Consider the following 16,736-nt stretch of genomic DNA (forward strand, 5'->3'; position numbering starts at 1 on the left):
GCCATAGAACACTACTCCAGCATGTGCAAGAGCCTGGCTTCATCCCCAGCAATACAAACACAAGGTTTACAATACAAGAAGACATCTAGGAGCATGCATCCATAATATAGACAGTACTTCAGCAAATCAATAAAAAGGCAAACACATACAAAACCAGGAGAAAGACTTGATGAAGAACTCCATAAGAAAGTACCAGCACAGGATGCTAACTGTGGAAGGCGCTCTGCACCCGCCACTTGTCAAGATGTACAAATGAAGCCCTCAGGGAAAGGGCTGGCAAGATGGTTGAGCAGATTAAGGCTCATGCTGGCAAGCCTAACAACCTGGGGTCAATCCCTGGAACCCACACAGTAAAAAGACAAAATATAATGCAACAAACGGTCCTCTGACCTCCACTTGTATACACGCACGCACGCACACACTGTGAGATGCTGCCACATACCAGCAGCATGGTTCCAATGAGAGAACAGAGGAACTGCAACATTTGTGCTGTGGTACGGCAGCATAGGAGCTAGTTGTCTTATCTACTAATCCTTTCGTCCACCCCAAGGCTGAACTCCACACACATGAAGGCTCTCCATCTCCTAAGACATGCCCAACAAGGCTGAGAGCAGCTCTGTGAGCAAATGCCAAGGCAAAAAGTAACCAAGACACCCACCAAGAGCAAAATGGACAAGCCACAAGAAAAAGCTAGTACCACACACAGCACCCTGGCCATCCTGAGGACCAGTAAATGGTAAGGTGCCTATCTCAGTTTACCCCACAGAATGCTGCAGCATGGCTGCTTCAACAACAGAAACAGGCTTCCTCCTGAGGCTGAGAGGCCCAGTCCCAGGTGCCACTGACTCGTTTCAGGGGAGGCCTCCCTTCCTGGAGGTACCTTCCCACTGTTCTCACCTTGCTTTTCTCCAGGTGTGCACCTGTGTCTCTTCCTTTTCTTATATGGCATCAGTCAGCCTGGATTAGAGCTGAACATGTGTTACCCCCATTAACTTTACTCACACCCTGAGACCTCTTCTCCAAATAAGGTTACATGAGGGTCAGGGCTTTACCTTATGAATTCCAATGGGACACAATCCAATCCACAGCAAGAGGAAAACAGAAGTAACTCTCTAGGCCACTGTATGTTTCTAGTACCAGGGAAAGCCTAGAACAGAACCGTGGTGATCAGTGTTATAGGAAGCAGGTAGGAAGCAGGAGGGAAGGACTAAGTCACACAACCACCCTCCCTATAGCGGAGACACTTGAGACCATAGGTCAGGACCAGCAGAGCTGTCCCTCCAGCTGCTGCTTGGGCTCTGTGGTTAAGCCCTTACCCCGCCCAGGCCCGACCTCCCTGACCCAAACATGGAGGGGAGGAGGGACCATAATTTATGCTCCCACCTATGCTTTATGGCTTTCTTAATTCAGCTCCTGCTACTATTAATGTAGTTAATGCTGAGATTATATCTATTTTCTGGCGTCAGGCAGAGATTTATTCAAGCCATTTTTCCGGTGGAGGCTCCCACGCTGTTAAATCAAGCACCTTGCCAATTAAGTGCTGACTTGGGAAGTGGACGCAATCTTAACAGGCATCCCACTGCAAATTACACACGAGACTACAGCTCTGGGGAGGGGCAGTCAGCCACAGGCACCCTGCTGACTTGGGGAAAGCCCTCAAGAGCCTGGCCTGGCAGTGGCAGTGGCTCAGCATGAGTTGGGGTCCCAATCTGCCCACACACCTGAAGGAGGACCAGGGTACCTGGGCCTGCTCCTGATACAAAGAGGTCTCTCAAATGTCAACTCCAATCCATATACCAGGTTGATGTCACCAGCAAAACACACCTCAGGCCTCCATGAGCCTTAGCAGCCCAGGCAACACATGAAGTGCTAAGACCTCCAATAACCATAGCAAACGCCAGACAGGGAAGGGTACTGTGGAGGACAGAAACGGAAGGACCTAGGGGAGGAACTCCCACAAGAGGCCTGTTCCTTAGCCTCTACCTCAGGGTAGGAGGTAGGATATCATCCAAGTCCCACATCCCAAAACAGAGCAGTGTAAGGGGGTAAATGTAAATGAGAGATGGGGGACAGGTGAAACAGATAGGACAAAGAGTAGCCTCACGTTGACCTGAGAGTCCGTGCCCCCTGGGGACACTCTTACACACCATAGAAGTATCATTTCCTGCTGGAAGTATGTAATAACAGAGATGCCAGCCCTGGCCCCCCTCCTCCCGGGCATGATACAATGGAGTCCTAGGGGGAGTCCACCTGGGTCCTAAATGAGCACCTGGCAGGGAGCCCAAGAAAGAGCATGATCCCTTCAGAGAGCAGCTATCATGGGAGCCAATCCCTAGAAATGCCAGCACCCACCAGCCCAACACCAGACCCAGCCATGAGAGATGAAGCATGTTTTGAGGAAAGATCAGCTGGAGGATGATTTATGGAAAGTTAGATATGGTATTGATTATTTGAATGACACTTTACTACCACCTCTAAAAACAGGCTAAAAGAGGTATTTAAAACAGCATTTAATGATGTAAGGCACCCAGGTGGCACTGAGTGACAAAGATACTTTGCTTCTCCCTGTTAGAATAGCATCTCCAACTTTTCTGCTGTATATATATCCAAAACTGTGCATGTCTGCCCCTCAGCCCTGGGGCTCAGGCACCAACTGCAACTGCATATGACTAGCATATGGGCTCCCTAAGCTAAAGGAAAGCCTACAAGCCTTCCGAATGCCCCTTCTTACCAACCATCCTCAGAGATGAAACAGATGTGCCTTCCAGCTCAGTCATTAAACACTTCATGATGTGGTCTGTGGCTATGTTGTGGCAGAGCCTCACTGAAGCCCTCCAGGGTCCCGATCCTCAGGATTCACCCACAATAGAAGAGGAGCAGCCATCCACAAACAGGAACTGGGTAAGGATTGTGATGTTCTTTACCACAGGCCTGTCACAACAGACAGAACTTTGGTTTACAAGCCAACAAGAAGGGTAAAGAGGGCAGTCACCTTTACATGCTCTAGATCAGATTCTACCACATAGGGCTCAGGAACAGAAGCAAAACCCAGTGTCTTGGAAGCCAGCCCTGATCTGGGATCCACAGATTTCTCAGTAGGTACAAAGAAAATCCCATGACCCATTGCCCTAGCCTTCTGTCACCATCCTAACCCAAGAGGCCTGTCCATGTGCAAGAGAGCTATGGTAGTCTAGTCCCATTGGAAGGGAAAGCCCTGGGCTGCAAGGTTTCTACAGAAGGCTTGGGTCCAGAGCAGACTGGAGGAGGATCAAGGTGTGCCCAGCTGGGCGATCCCTCAGGTCTGCACTCAAGGGAGCATCACCTGGGGCTACAGAACCCATGCATAGCAATTACTCCTCTGCTGGGAAGACCTCAGCCTCCTTGTGCCTGGCAGCATATCTGGAGAGCATCTCCTACTTGTGCACAAGGCCTCAGGGGTCAGGCATAGACAAAGAAGCAGGCGTGAAGGCAAGAGAGAGCATGTCACAGAGAGACATGGGCAAAACAAGTAAAGAGAAAGGAGGAAGAAAAGCCAGCACATGCAACTGGCAGGCAGTCACAGGGCACACCAGACTGAGACTGAGTCAAGAGACACAAGCATCACAAAAGCCAGCAGGAGACAGAACCCATGAGGGATGTCAGTGCAGAGCCCTGAGCAGGGAGAATGTGCAGGTCCTACTTTTGGATGGCTTATTGTCCTACCACCTCCCAATGTTCTCATGCTAGTCTGCCTGCTTTTAGTGCTTCACTAGAGGAACAAAGAGACCATGGATGACCAAGTGACATAGGGGAACAGATCACTGCTGCCTGCCCTGTCTTCCTTCTATCCACAGGGCCTTAACACGAGACCATTCCAAATCCAAAGTCCTGGACCTATATGTCCAGAAGTTCCTTACCTTGTATCTGGACCCCCAGCCTGGATCCCTTCCCTGTCTCTTCTCAAATGGTCACATTACAAACACTCTAGCCATCACTTCCTAGCTCCATGCCAGTAAGCCTGAAAGCCTGATGAAACAGCAATGCAGTATTGGAAGAGGTTGTCATAGGGATATGTGACTCTGGGAAGAGGATCCTGGGGACTACAGCCCTGTTCACCTCTTCTGAGAGGGAACTGAGGAACAGCTTATGCTCTGCTCCTACCTGGAGTGCAGGAGCACTCGATTCTGCTACCTGGAGCACAGGAGCACTCAAGTCTCCTACCTGGAGCACAGGAGCACTCAAGTCTCCTACCTGGAGCACAGGAGCACTCAAGTCTCCTAGGGAATTCTCATATCTTGGTCATAGGGCCATTCCTGAGCTCACCCAGAAGCTATCACTCAGATGTGGAGTGACCAAGCAAAGGAACAGACCTGAGTGCAAAAGCTCAAACTGGCTGCCTGCTCTGAGGCCAGAGTCTAGAAAGGGTACTTGATGACAAAGCACAGTTTTTATGTACTGCTTGTCAGAACATTAAAGAACAGAACATAGTAACCAACTCAGCCATCAGCACCAGCTGGGCCCTGGCACCCAAGAGCTTCCTCCTCAGGGGCTCAAGTCTCAGTCTTGGCTCTATCCCATCAGATAACAAGGGCTGAGTTTAAAGATCTCTGAGAAGGGGTGGAAGAGATGGCTAAGTGGTTATGAGAACTTGTTGCTCTTGTAGAGGACCAGAGTTCAATTTCTAGCACTCATATAGTGGTTTACAATGGTCTATAACTCCAGTTCCAGGGAATCTGATGTCCTATTTTGGTCTCCACAAGCACCAAACATGCAGCTGATACACAGACACACATGCAGGCAAAGCACCTTATACATAAATATAATAAAGTAACAATAAACAAAAAGATCTCTAAGAAAGTATTGTCCTCCCTTCCTGAGAACCGTGCATCCCTCAGGCATTCCCCAGCCTCGGTGTTAGTCAGGGGCTAAAGCTGCCCTTCCAAGATGACTCTCCTGCCAGTCCCTCCCAGAAAGGCTTTGAAAGGGCTCAGCTTTAGTGGAAGCAGCAGGTGTCCGGCTCAGGAGGATGCCACTCAGCCTTGCAACCGAGGACACAAGCTCAAAGGCCTGCCTGCCTCAAACAGAAATAAATAACCAAGGCATGCTTTGAAATGACTTCCAAATTAAGAGTTGCATCCGTGCTGTCAAGCCCCTGCTAGCAACTTCTGTGGCACCTTCCGTGCAAAAACGTATCTCAGCCCATTTATTAGAATGATGAAGGCAAAGGGATCTAAAAATTGCACTCCTTCCTTAATGAGCAGCCGAAGGGATCGGTAAGCATAATTTCAGAAGCCAGTAATATTTTATATAATCGCCGAGTGGTTTAAATTGAAAACCCCCAACTGAATCAATATTTACTGCATTGAAACGAAATGAATAGTAATAAGTCACTAAGCTCCCTGTCCTGTTTCATAAAATAAAAAATTATAAAAATGAGCAGAGGCGCAGGGAGGCCATCACATTAACTTTTACAGCACTTGGGGAGCTGTAACCGCCTGTTCTCATAAAATAAAATTCTAAAAAACCTGCCGGAAGAGGCCTCCTCCAATACCACGTGGGGAAGCTTGTGAGGGCCAGAGCAGGAGGGAAGGAAGGCTCCAGGACTCATCCTCAAGAGCCCTCCCCTAGCCAAAGAGAATCCAGAGCTCTCCTGCTACAAGCTGACAACACCTCGTGCTTGCTTAGCTCCTGCACAGAGGAGAGAAGGGCTACCTTGAATGCAATTCCGTTTCCCCACAGGCAATACACTGCTTTGGTTTCTTTACCTATGTCTCAAGTTTCAGAACATCAGATGGAATGTAAGTGAGCAGTCAGACAGTGGCTACAGGGGCCCAAACAGATACACTCAGGCCTGCATCTCTAACCAGCCTAGGAAGGGACACAAGTGAGCTGGCAGGGAAGGGGACCCAGTAAATGTTCCTTGAGTTATAAGCAGGGGATCAGGGATTAGAGCACAATGTGTTAGCAGACAGCCTGCCTGCCAGGGAAGTGTGTACAGGGGATACTTTGTATATGTGCATGACACAGGTGACAGAGGGAGCAGGTGGGACACACAGGGGGACAAGCACAAGAATGAGGTCCCTGGCGCCACAACCTTCTTGTTTCTTCAGCCTCAGGCAATCTGTGAGGCTGATGAAGGTGGGGGAGGGGAGAAACAGGGTGCTATAAAAAACCTAAATGTACCCCCAAAGCTTAAGAATAAGCAAGCTTGAGTAAATGTTCATCATTATGGTCACCAGGGGATATGGCAGTGAGACTCTGCCATACACTGAGAGTAGAAATAAAAACCAAACCGAACCAAACCCCAGTAATATCAGGTATAAGGGAACAGAAAGGATCCTACCCTTTGGAAGGAAGATGAGACAATTTCATATAACCTAAACCTGTGTCTTCTCTACATCCTAGCAATCCCCACTAGAAGAAAGGGAAGCTCAGGTGTGCACAGCTGCTTGGCAGCCTTCATTTACACCTCTCAAATGAGAATCAGCTCAAATGTTCACCCATAGAGGATTCACATCAGTGTAGAATAAGAAAGAAAATGTTGCCTGGCAGTAAGTGAAGTACAAAAGCCACAGAGACAGTGTAAACCACATCCATTGCACTGTGCAAACAAAGTGGGGAACAGTCATATATGTGTCGTTCCAAAACACAAATGAGTCCACAGGAAGAAGAGGTGGATGAGAGCTGTACTGGGGTCAGAGGCTCTGGAAGAGGCATGAGACTGCCCCAGGCAGGGCACAGGACTGTGTCTCTATATAGGCAAGCACTGTGCATATAACATTCAGCAAGACTTACAGATTCCTACATTTATATTTCTATATTTCACCATGTGCCAAGAACAATGTGGAACTCTACTTAGTAAGCCTGCTTTTCTCAGTGCTTAATTGAAAGAATGAAACTTGCATTCCAGTCTTGAACAAATGAACAAATGAACATCCAGGCACAAGCAGATACTGAGGAGATCCAAAAGCAACATGGCATGCTGTGCTCAACCAGAATTAAATTTCAACTCTACTAATACTTGGTCACAGGAAGCTTTCTACACACTGCAAAGACTGGTCAAGTGTTGACATACCATAAGGGGCAAAGTTTTGCAAAAAAGTGACTGATTCAGGACCATGGAAGGGAAAGTCCAGGGTGAACTTGGAGCACCTTCAGCCCACTGAAAGATGGTGTCCAGGGAATGATGAAGCCTGCTGAGAAACCCAGCCCAGTCTGAAGGATAAGACTGACTGAGAACCAAAATAAATAATGATAGAAACAGATTACAGCCTACTTAACAGTGTGAGCTCAGGACACCGTTATAAACAAACAAACATACACAAGCAAGGGGTCACTACTCACAGGCAGAGTTCCATCAACCCATCAGAATGAAGGAGGGATTGGAAAATCACTAATAGTCCAGATGACTGGGTAGCAACAACGCGACAGGGAGCCTGAGTCTGCCAAGTCTTCACAATCTCCTACCAACGGATCAGAGTAACACGTACAACACAGGCTGCCGAAAGCTCCTGGACCAGTGCCTCCTCCACTCAGCAAGCCAAGAACACATAAGAACCTCTACAACATTCCCATCCAACAGCAAACCTACACCTGATTCCAAAGAGACATCAAAAAAGCCCAGTAAAGGAATATTCTCTATAACACCCGGGCCTTTACTCTCCAAGTACATGACCACAGAGACCAAGTTACACCTCAGACATCCCTCCTGCCTAGAGACTTGTGCAGGACCAAAAGATAGTCCTTAAGGACTGTTCAAAAAGCACAAAGGCAATATAGCAGTAAATGAGCAAAATGAAAATAATTGGTAAGCTTGGGTAAAGAATAGTAGAGTTCTATATTATTTCTGTGCCTTTTCTCTGAGTATAAAACATATCAAAATAAAAAAAGTTATTAAAGGAAACTAAAACTAAGAAAGTGGTTAGGAAAGAACATGTGAGCCGTGAATTAAAGGTAACTCCTCGTTCGCTCCCTTTTCTGGGCACTCCTGACACAGAACAAGGAGGAGGCAGTCTGTGCTCCACTGGGAGCAGAGGCAAGGATCAGATTCAGCAGAGCTTCAGCCCTAGACCAGTACCACTTCTAGCACAGGCCCAGCAGCTGTGGCTTTCAGACCTGCTGGCAGCCGTCTACAGGCCACCTCACCAGGCCCAGTGGACACTGCATAAACGTCAGCAGGGCCCTGCATAGGGCAGCGGCTACATTAAGCCCATACACGGATATTATATCCACCACTGTCACCCTGCAGCAAGAGCTGAAACCGGGCAGCTGGCTTGCCATAGCCAGGCCTTCTTGGCCCCTCCAGGGCCCCATATTAATTCTCTAAAGCCAGATTCCTCTACCACAGCCCCAGCTGAGCATCTGCATTGATTGGTACTTCCCTGGCCTCCACATGGGCTCTCTAGGATCTCCCAATCTAGCCTGTGCCATTTCCCTACCAAGAAGCCTCTGCTATGCCTGTGACCTTTCATTCATCAACAGGTACCATGGTCCTGAGAGCTATAGCTTGGCTGTTCCTCTCAGCCTAGGAATAATGAGCTGTTTGGGCTGGCTTCTGCTGGGTTGTAGCTTCCAGGTAGGCAGGGACCTTCAGTAATTACTGAGTGAGGGAACACACAGCAATGAGAAAAAGAGCAAGGCAGAAACCACCTGGGCTTTAAGTCAGGCTGTCAGGCATTTCCGATCTAGTTCCTAAGCAGAGAGGAGTCACTCACCTGTGGCCTGCCTGCAACACCCACTTAAGGGAGCTTAGAAGCAAAGTCAGGAAGACTCTGACCTGAGCACAACACTCACACAGTTAAGAAGTAAAATATATGGGTGCCAATCAGGTGAATAACCCCAAGCCACATGACCACTATTCTATGCTACCGACCAGAGAACCAGTTGCCCCAGAACCACAGTATTGGACACTCCTCTTCTGCCATCCTAGCCTTGAGTGAATCAGGAAACCTCTAGGCTTATGGTTACCTGTACCTAGGATCTCCTGATCTGAAATCTCTGCATATGTGTAATCCAATGTCTCCCAATACTGACACTAAGTCGAGGAAAGGGAGTCAGAGTTGGGTGTAGTGGCTTCCAGGATAAACAGTAATCCTAACTACTGTATCCACTATCTGCAGTATCACCCTAGGGATCTTCTTTCGTTACCACCTCTCTTAACACACATGCTCTAAGGACTGAGCACTCACGCAGGAGTATCAGGTACAGAGTGAGTCAGAGCTATGGCTCAAATGTAAACCACTTGTCTTACTGACACCAGGCACCTGGATGAGGTCCTCCCAGTCAGACACTGAAGACTGCAAATGCTGAGGGACCCAGCAGAGCAAGCACCTGGTCTTAGTGAAACCTGATGGTAGAAGAATTGGTTGTCTTGAGACAGGAGGACAAGGTGGTCCATTAGTCAGCAGCACTGTACTGGTGTCAATCTCTAGGGCCAAAGGATGGCCTAGACTGAAAGAAGAGTCAGAAGGGACCATCAGCTCTGCCCTTGGGGGGAGGTGAGCTATCTTGAGTGGCCCTACCTTTTTCCCTACCACAGCCAGAACTAGGGACACTGCTCACCTGCAGAGCCAGGGGACAACCCCCAAAGAGGACTTGCAACAGTGCTGCCTCAGTGGCAAGTTGCTCCTCACCTGTGGAGGAGATAATGCCTATTCTGATGCCCCATGATACCCAACACTGAGTTGGCTCAGGAGCAGACCCATGGGTCCTGCCTTGCATACCAGCCTCTTTCCTCTTAGCACTCTAAATTCTTCTCCAGGCCACAGAAAGGCCCTGCTGCTGTGGCCTGAGCTGCCCTTGCTCTAACTCCTGGAAGTCTTACTTCCAGATGGGTCTTCCCTAAGACCAACCTGCCATTTTGGGCAGATCTGAGGGCCTCAGTGTGTCCTACCAGTGGTTACTCACAAAACTGCATGCCTCATTTGTTCGTGTTCCTGACTGCTATCTCCACTAAGACCTGGGTCCCAACAGGCCCCTAATCTAATATACCTTTAGCTCCTTGGCAACTAAGACCATCAGTATGAACAGGACCCCATACTGAGCTGAACTAGGGCTGGGCCTTTGTAAACTCCCAGGGGCTGTTCAAGACCAGGCAGAGGATGAGAATGAAAGCAATCTGGAGAAGGCAGCACTGGCCTCGTGAGGAGTCACTCTAAACACCTCTTCACCACTGCATGCACTCCCTGGGAGTGTCAGGAAGCTGTGAGAACTCAGCTCTAGCTGACAGTGGACCATCCCTGCCATGGATGGAATGGTTGTGCCCTTCAAACCTCCATGCTGCAGCCCTAGCTTTAAGAAATGGCATTTGGAGGTAGGGCTTTTGGGAGGCTATTCAGAGTCAGATTAAGTATTAAAGATCAAGGCCCTCAAGATAGGATGAGGGTCCTCTAAGTTAAAAGACCAAATAAATGTTCATGAGCTCTCCTCTGTTATATGAAGAAGTCCCGGAGGAAGCCAAGAGCAAGCCCTTATCAGCTTCCACAATCTGTCTTCACCCTGATCTCAGACTTTGACCTCCAGAAGAGAGAGGCAAATACATGCTTCTAAGCCATACAACATGGTGACAGTTTGTTGTGGCAGCCCTGGCAGTCACAAGACAGTACCTTGCACAGAGAGCAAGCAAGAGGCAGAACAGGGCGGTTGCTGGTAGCCAGGCTAGTGGGTGCACCTGCTCATTAAGGGAACACACAGAGACAGAGCATAGGAACCAGCCGTGCAGTTGGAGATGCCTCCCATTCTTGGCTGAATCCTCTTTAATGAGACGTCACTTTGGAGAAGCGTTTCAGAGCCTTTCAAAATCTTGGCCTAAACCTCGTCAAACTGCACAGAGATTACTTAAGATTTACTGCACAGGCACAAAATAAAATAAAATAAGGCAACCCAGCAAGCAGCAGCTCTGTGACAGGACCATTTGTAGTTGGGCTGGAAAAGCCTCTCGATTCATCTGCTTAAGCACAGTGGCTTCTGTTTATTTCGCACTTTCATGTCAAATGAATTTGGTGAAACAAAAAAAGTGACAGGCAGTTTAGGGATATAAGTCACATCAGCTTCAGTTCAGATTAATGAACTTGCTGAAAGCCACAAGGACACAGGCAAATCCACAAATCTTAGGGAAAAAAAACCCACCTGCCATGCAGATGTGTGCCTCTGTTCTGGGGTGGCTTCTCTCTGAGGCCCCATTCAATTTCTAAGGCCCCTGCATCTTACACCCTAGGCCTGAACAGCATCCTTTGTGTGACTTGGGCTGGTTCTGGGCCTGAAACCCCTGGGGACAAGCCCTATGTCAAGACATCAGTATTCTGCAAGGCTCAAGGATTGTTCTGGGAAGCTGACATGGAGCCAGGACAGCAATGAGCAGTGGGGGCTCCCAGGGCCCTGGACTGAACTAACTGAACAATGGTTCCACCCTGCTGGCTCCCCTGGGCATGAGCTGAGCAGCACATTCAACAGAAAGCCTCAGAGCTGAGCCAATAGCCATTGCCAAATACCCAAAGAAGACAGAGACCAGTACCACAGACACTATCCTCAATGTCAGAGTCCTGTAACCAGAAGGGACCTGGCCAGGACAACAGGTGAGCTTGCTAACCACAGCCTTGTTGGGCATGGCCATCCTTATAGACCCTGAACGCGTGCTGCGGCCCGAGCTGCCCCACACTTGGGGGCCAGAAATGTTGAGAACTGCACTACCCCATGTTTGGGGGCCAAAATGTCTCGGACCGTTCTGTCAATGTTGGAACCCGCACTGCCAAAAGCCTTGGGGGCTAAATTGTTAGAGCCTGCACTGCCCCAAGCTGCTGAGGTCCGTGGGTCAGGGTTCAGCAAGAGAGAGAGTGAGGACGGACTTGAGGAATGGAGACCAGACAGACTGTGATTCAATCCTGTTTATTCTTCAGTCTCTTTTCCTAGTCCAAGTTCCAAGTCTTAAGTTCCTAGTTCCTAGCACCTAATCCCTAGTGCCTCCAAGTTCCAAATTACTTCTTCCAAGTGCTAAGTGCCAAGTGCCTAATATCTAATAACTAACTCCAAGTTGTACTCCAAGTTGCACTGTCCTAATGCCTAATTCCTACTCCAAGTTGTACTCTCTGAAGTGTCTGATTCTCTGCTCCTCCAAATTGTTCTGAACTCTCCTGTCTGCCCCTCGCCTTTTATATGTCTCACTTCTAAGCCACGCCTCTAAGTCACGCCTTTAATCATGTCCTTAGGTCTTGTCTCTAAATCTCATCTCTAAGCTATGTCCTTAAGTCACACACCTTTAATCTCACACACCCAAGGAAAGATCCTGGGTATCTAAAGCAAGATGTTATCAGAGTGTGCTCAGCTGTTGTAGGCTATTGTAATCAAATCTCTTATCAGGGTATATGTCTCAAGATGGCTGAAAGGATGATAGCCGCCTTGTGTCGGCTCCCCACAAATGGGAATACTTCAAAGTTCTAAGGGGTTTGCTCAGCAGCCTCCCAGCCTTCTGTCTGGACAGAGACAAGCACTGACCAACCAAAAGACTCTGAGGCCATGAGCTGACTCCCAGCATGTCTAACCAAGAAACATGACAGCAACAGAAGGAAGACACATTTTCCCCCTTGTGACTATTCTGTAAGTATATGCCTGCCAGTTTCTCATGGCCTTAAAGTAAGATCACCTCATACCATAAAACATGTTCAGAGATAATAGGTGATGGCAGTTCCCCTACAGTGCCATCTTAGGCTCCAAGGAAAGGACGTATAGAACTTCCCAGAAGGGAACAAGATGGTCACTCCTGCTCTTTCCAAAAACAGAAACATTGCTAACATCCCAGAATGCCAGAGACTTCCTGCCTTCCCAGGAAAACAGGGAGGTAAGGCAGGAAACCCCAGAATGTAGCAGGGAGCCCTCATACAAATAAATCATGGCATTGCCAGTTTGTTCATTCGATCACCCTGGTGACCTAAGGAAGGCCAAGCTACCTGGTTGTCAAGTGGCACAGTGCTCAGCCCAGTCACTGAGAAGCCCTGCTTAGGATGAGGGCAACAGGTTGTCGTCTGGGCCTCTGAAGCCCTGCCACTCACTGCCCATGTCCTCTATATCCACAACCTATTATCCCATTTCTTATACTTCAGAATAAATAATGTCAATTCAAGGGCAAATTAGAAACTGAGGCTTCAAGTAAGAAGTGGCTTACCCAGCCAAGATCATTTAACTATGATCAGGAGTGGCCAAATCTCTAGCCACAGAATCTGCAAAGAATGAGAAGACACTATCTCATGCCCATGCCTAGTCACACCACCACATGTGTTTACCAGTTTCCAACTCTGTCCATCAAAACTTCTAACACTTCTAGGGCTATCTACCAGAGTAGTGAAGATGCCCAGGGTAGTGAACAGCTATGGGCCCAAGGTGAGTCCCAGTAACTAGCACTGCAGCAGTCCTCAGTCTGCAGTGGCTTGAATCCAACACCATCCCAATCCCCCCCATTACACAGGAAACCCAAGAAGCCTTCCGGGTGAGCTGCATGGAAGCAAGCCTGCCAAATAATCACTGTGGCCCCTGGCTCTGACAGGGCACAGGCAGGAGGGAGGCAGGTACCAACTTATCACTGCCCCTAAAGACAGGCTCTTTCTGCTGCTTCAATAAGCCAAGCCCAAATATATGCAGCAGACATTAGCAGGTCAGGCAGCTGGCTGGCAGCCACTCTGCTGAGCAGGCAGCTCACCAGGGCATGGGTGACCTTGGATAAGGGAGGCCTAACCTGCTGGCCGCCACTCTCTCTAAGGTCTCCTGAGAATTGTACCCCTAAGCTTAGTCCCTTTCCTAGCCCTTAGGCACAGAAGTCATAACCCACAAGAGTTTCAAATATCTGGCAAATGATTAAAAATGACTAGGGTAAGTGATCAGGAAAAAGTAGAAGGGCCCCTTTACATATCTTCAACAACTGTATCCAAGCTGAACTGTTCCTCTGAGTACAGGGAGAGCATTGCGGTCTGGAGTCCACAACAGCTAGCCAGCACAGCAAACACATGAATTCAAGCCAGGCAGGTACCCATGCCTGTGGGACCTGAGCCATCAAAAGGCAATATCCACCCCATCTCCTGCCCACCCACCATACAGTTGCACCACACCAGGTACCACCTTGGCCGAACAGGAAGTTTAGAGAGAAGAGCCAATACCAATTGACTTGGTGTTCTTTATCTCCTAGACTCCACAAGAGACTGTGTGACATGCCTGCTGTCTGTGCACCCCTAGCCTGCAACAAGCATCTCCCTTTTCCAGGACTCAGCACACTGAAGCCAAGGCACAGGTCTCTACATAGTAACTCCTTTAGGGCCTTCCTAGGAGGCCTGACTGAACTGAAACTTGGGGCCTGCTTGGTTGGCTCTCCAAGGTTGGAGGGAAAAGATGGCTGGGTCCCCAAGGAACACTACCTTGGGCCCCTATCCAGGCCCTACAAGAGGAGGGATGCAGGACTAATCCTGGCTGCAGGAGGGGGAGGTTCTCACTAGCTGAGAATCAATAAATCTGAACCTCATTCATGATGATCTGGGGCTCTTATTAAGTAAATTAATTTAAGTTAATTTAGCTCGATCATGACTCCCGATCACAGTGATTTAGTGAGGGGGAAATTGCATTAGGAAAGGCCATGCTCACCAGATAGAGGAACGGAAGAAAATTAGATCCACTTAGCAATGTGAATTAATATGGAAATAGCAGGTGTAAATTTAACCTTATCGAGAGAGTAAAAATTATCTTCATAAATTTGTAGAAATAGCCCCCAAGATGCGTATAAATCTATTTAAAACAAAAATATTACAAAAAGTGCAGTAAAATTAATTTAAAATATACTTCCAGCTATTGCTTCCAGAAAAGTCAGCAACAGGGCCAAACCTGGTGTGGCCAGTGGTAAGGGAAGAGGCTAATGGGCCTTGGACATACAAGCTACGTAGGTTTATCCACCCTAGGTCCCAGACGAAACTCCTTTCTCAGTTTTCTGGGGCTCCTGCTGTCTTCATAGGTATTCTACATTTCCAGAACCTTCAACTCCCAGCAATCACTGAAGCCAGCACATTAGAGTGACCAATGAGAGCCTCTCAAAAAACCCACACAGATGATGTGGAAGCAAACTGCCTCTCTCTGGCTCATGTAGTAGGGCCTCTCTCATGGCCCTAAAGCCAGGCAGGACTGTCCACACAGCATGATGTACCTCTGGTGTTGGCCTCAGCCCTGGAGTGCTCTGGGTAGCAGCAGAAACAATAACCAAGCAGTATATGGAGGGCAGCAGGTCATGAAATGCACTGTTTTGCAAGTAGGCCTGCCCAGAGTCTGCAGACCGTCATCTCTCCCAGAGCCATGCTCTGCCACTTCCTGCTCCCTACCTACTCACTGGGATGCCACTCACTGTGTCTAAGGTAGGACATCTCCACTTAAAGTAAGAGAGGGATGGGTATCAATGTCCTAAAAGACCCAGCCTACTCCTGGCACCCAGAGGGAACCCCAAGAACGCCAGACACATTGCTGCTGTTTGACAGACACAGTGGCTACAGCAAGGCGGTGCATTCTGGGGGAGGACTGTGTGAGATGGCCTAGGTAGGGTAATGAGGAGCCTACAGCAGCATTCTTGACAGTTAACATGTTGATAGTTTTCAGACAGGGTGCTTGGGGGCTGGCTTCTCACAGCAGGATGCCCATGGGCAGCTCACAGTAGAGGACCCAAATATCTTGGGGGCAGCTGTTTCCATGGTACCTGAGGTAGGTCCCACCAATTAGTAGGCGTGCTGATATCAGCAGTGGACATACGCACATATGTACTTTTGTAAACATGCAATATAAGCAAGTTGGCCATGTATATGGTATATAAACTGCTATACAAATGAAAAAGAAATTAGGCTGTTTGCTACTCAAGATGTTGCCCCCCAGCAGTTCCTTGAGGGAAACTGCGATCCTATAGCCCAAAGGCCTCAACCTTCAGTCCTCAGTGTCCAGACAGTGAGCACAGGTTTGCAGAAGGCTAGACAAGGTCTTCCTACCTGGATAATGAGATACGCCGGGCCCGCCAGGAGGGTAGAGATGAGGGGAAGGACGGAGCACCGAAGGGAGTGCTTGGAGTCTTCTTGACAATGCGGTAGCGGGTCTTGATCACCTTATTGGAGGGCGGAATCCGCATGTGCACATTGGAAACTGCAAGGAAAACCCAGGTTTAACATAGGTCAGCAAGAGCTAGCAGGGCTCTAGGGGCCCAAGGCTATCCTGAGTTAGAGGAATTTCTATCGTACCCTGACTCCAGCCTCACTCCTGGCACACATAGATGTCCCCTTAGCCTGGCAGAGAAGGTTTTAGGAGGTGGCTAGTGTGTCTTCCAGGAGAGCCTAGAACATCCTCACAGCCACCAAAACAAGATGGGGACACTGCATGACTGCCCCCAGTGAGAGCAGAAGCCCAGCAACTGAGCCCCAGGCAATAGGGAGGCCTCTCAAGTGAGAGTCCATACCAGGAACCCCCAGACTCCAGGGTTGGTCCCAGAGGCTAGAGCAGACAAAGTCCTGCATGGGAGGGGCTTGAGAACCCACACTTCCTCTCCAGTACCTCCCAACTACATGCTCAACAGATTTATGTACTTAATCACTGTTTTCATAACATTCTGTGCAGTGATAGCCACGATGGCTTTTTCTTCCTGAATGTTTCTTGCAATTAGCAGGGATCTGTTTTGCCCGAGTTCCCTTCCACTTGATAGCCAGCAATTTCTCCATAGCTTCAAGGAACACGCCTAATTGCCCGACTTTCATAATGTA

The 16,736-nt window shown here is 48.6% G+C and overlaps 1 protein-coding gene across 4 annotated transcripts in view; it reads right to left on the minus strand.

Annotated features, from left to right (window-relative positions):
- The window catches only part of Zc3h3 (zinc finger CCCH-type containing 3), an 86,267-nt gene that overhangs the window by 38,865 nt on the left and 30,666 nt on the right, over window positions 1-16,736 (minus strand). For all 4 annotated transcript variants that reach the window (XM_034516966.2, XM_034516965.2, XM_076911517.1 and 1 more), the window contains one exon: window positions 15,975-16,125. In XM_034516966.2, coding sequence (XP_034372857.1) covers window positions 15,975-16,125 — 151 coding nt within the window. The remainder of the gene's footprint in view (window positions 1-15,974; window positions 16,126-16,736) is intronic.

Source organism: Arvicanthis niloticus, chromosome 13, assembly GCF_011762505.2.
Source record: "Arvicanthis niloticus isolate mArvNil1 chromosome 13, mArvNil1.pat.X, whole genome shotgun sequence".
NCBI lineage: Eukaryota > Metazoa > Chordata > Mammalia > Rodentia > Muridae > Arvicanthis > Arvicanthis niloticus.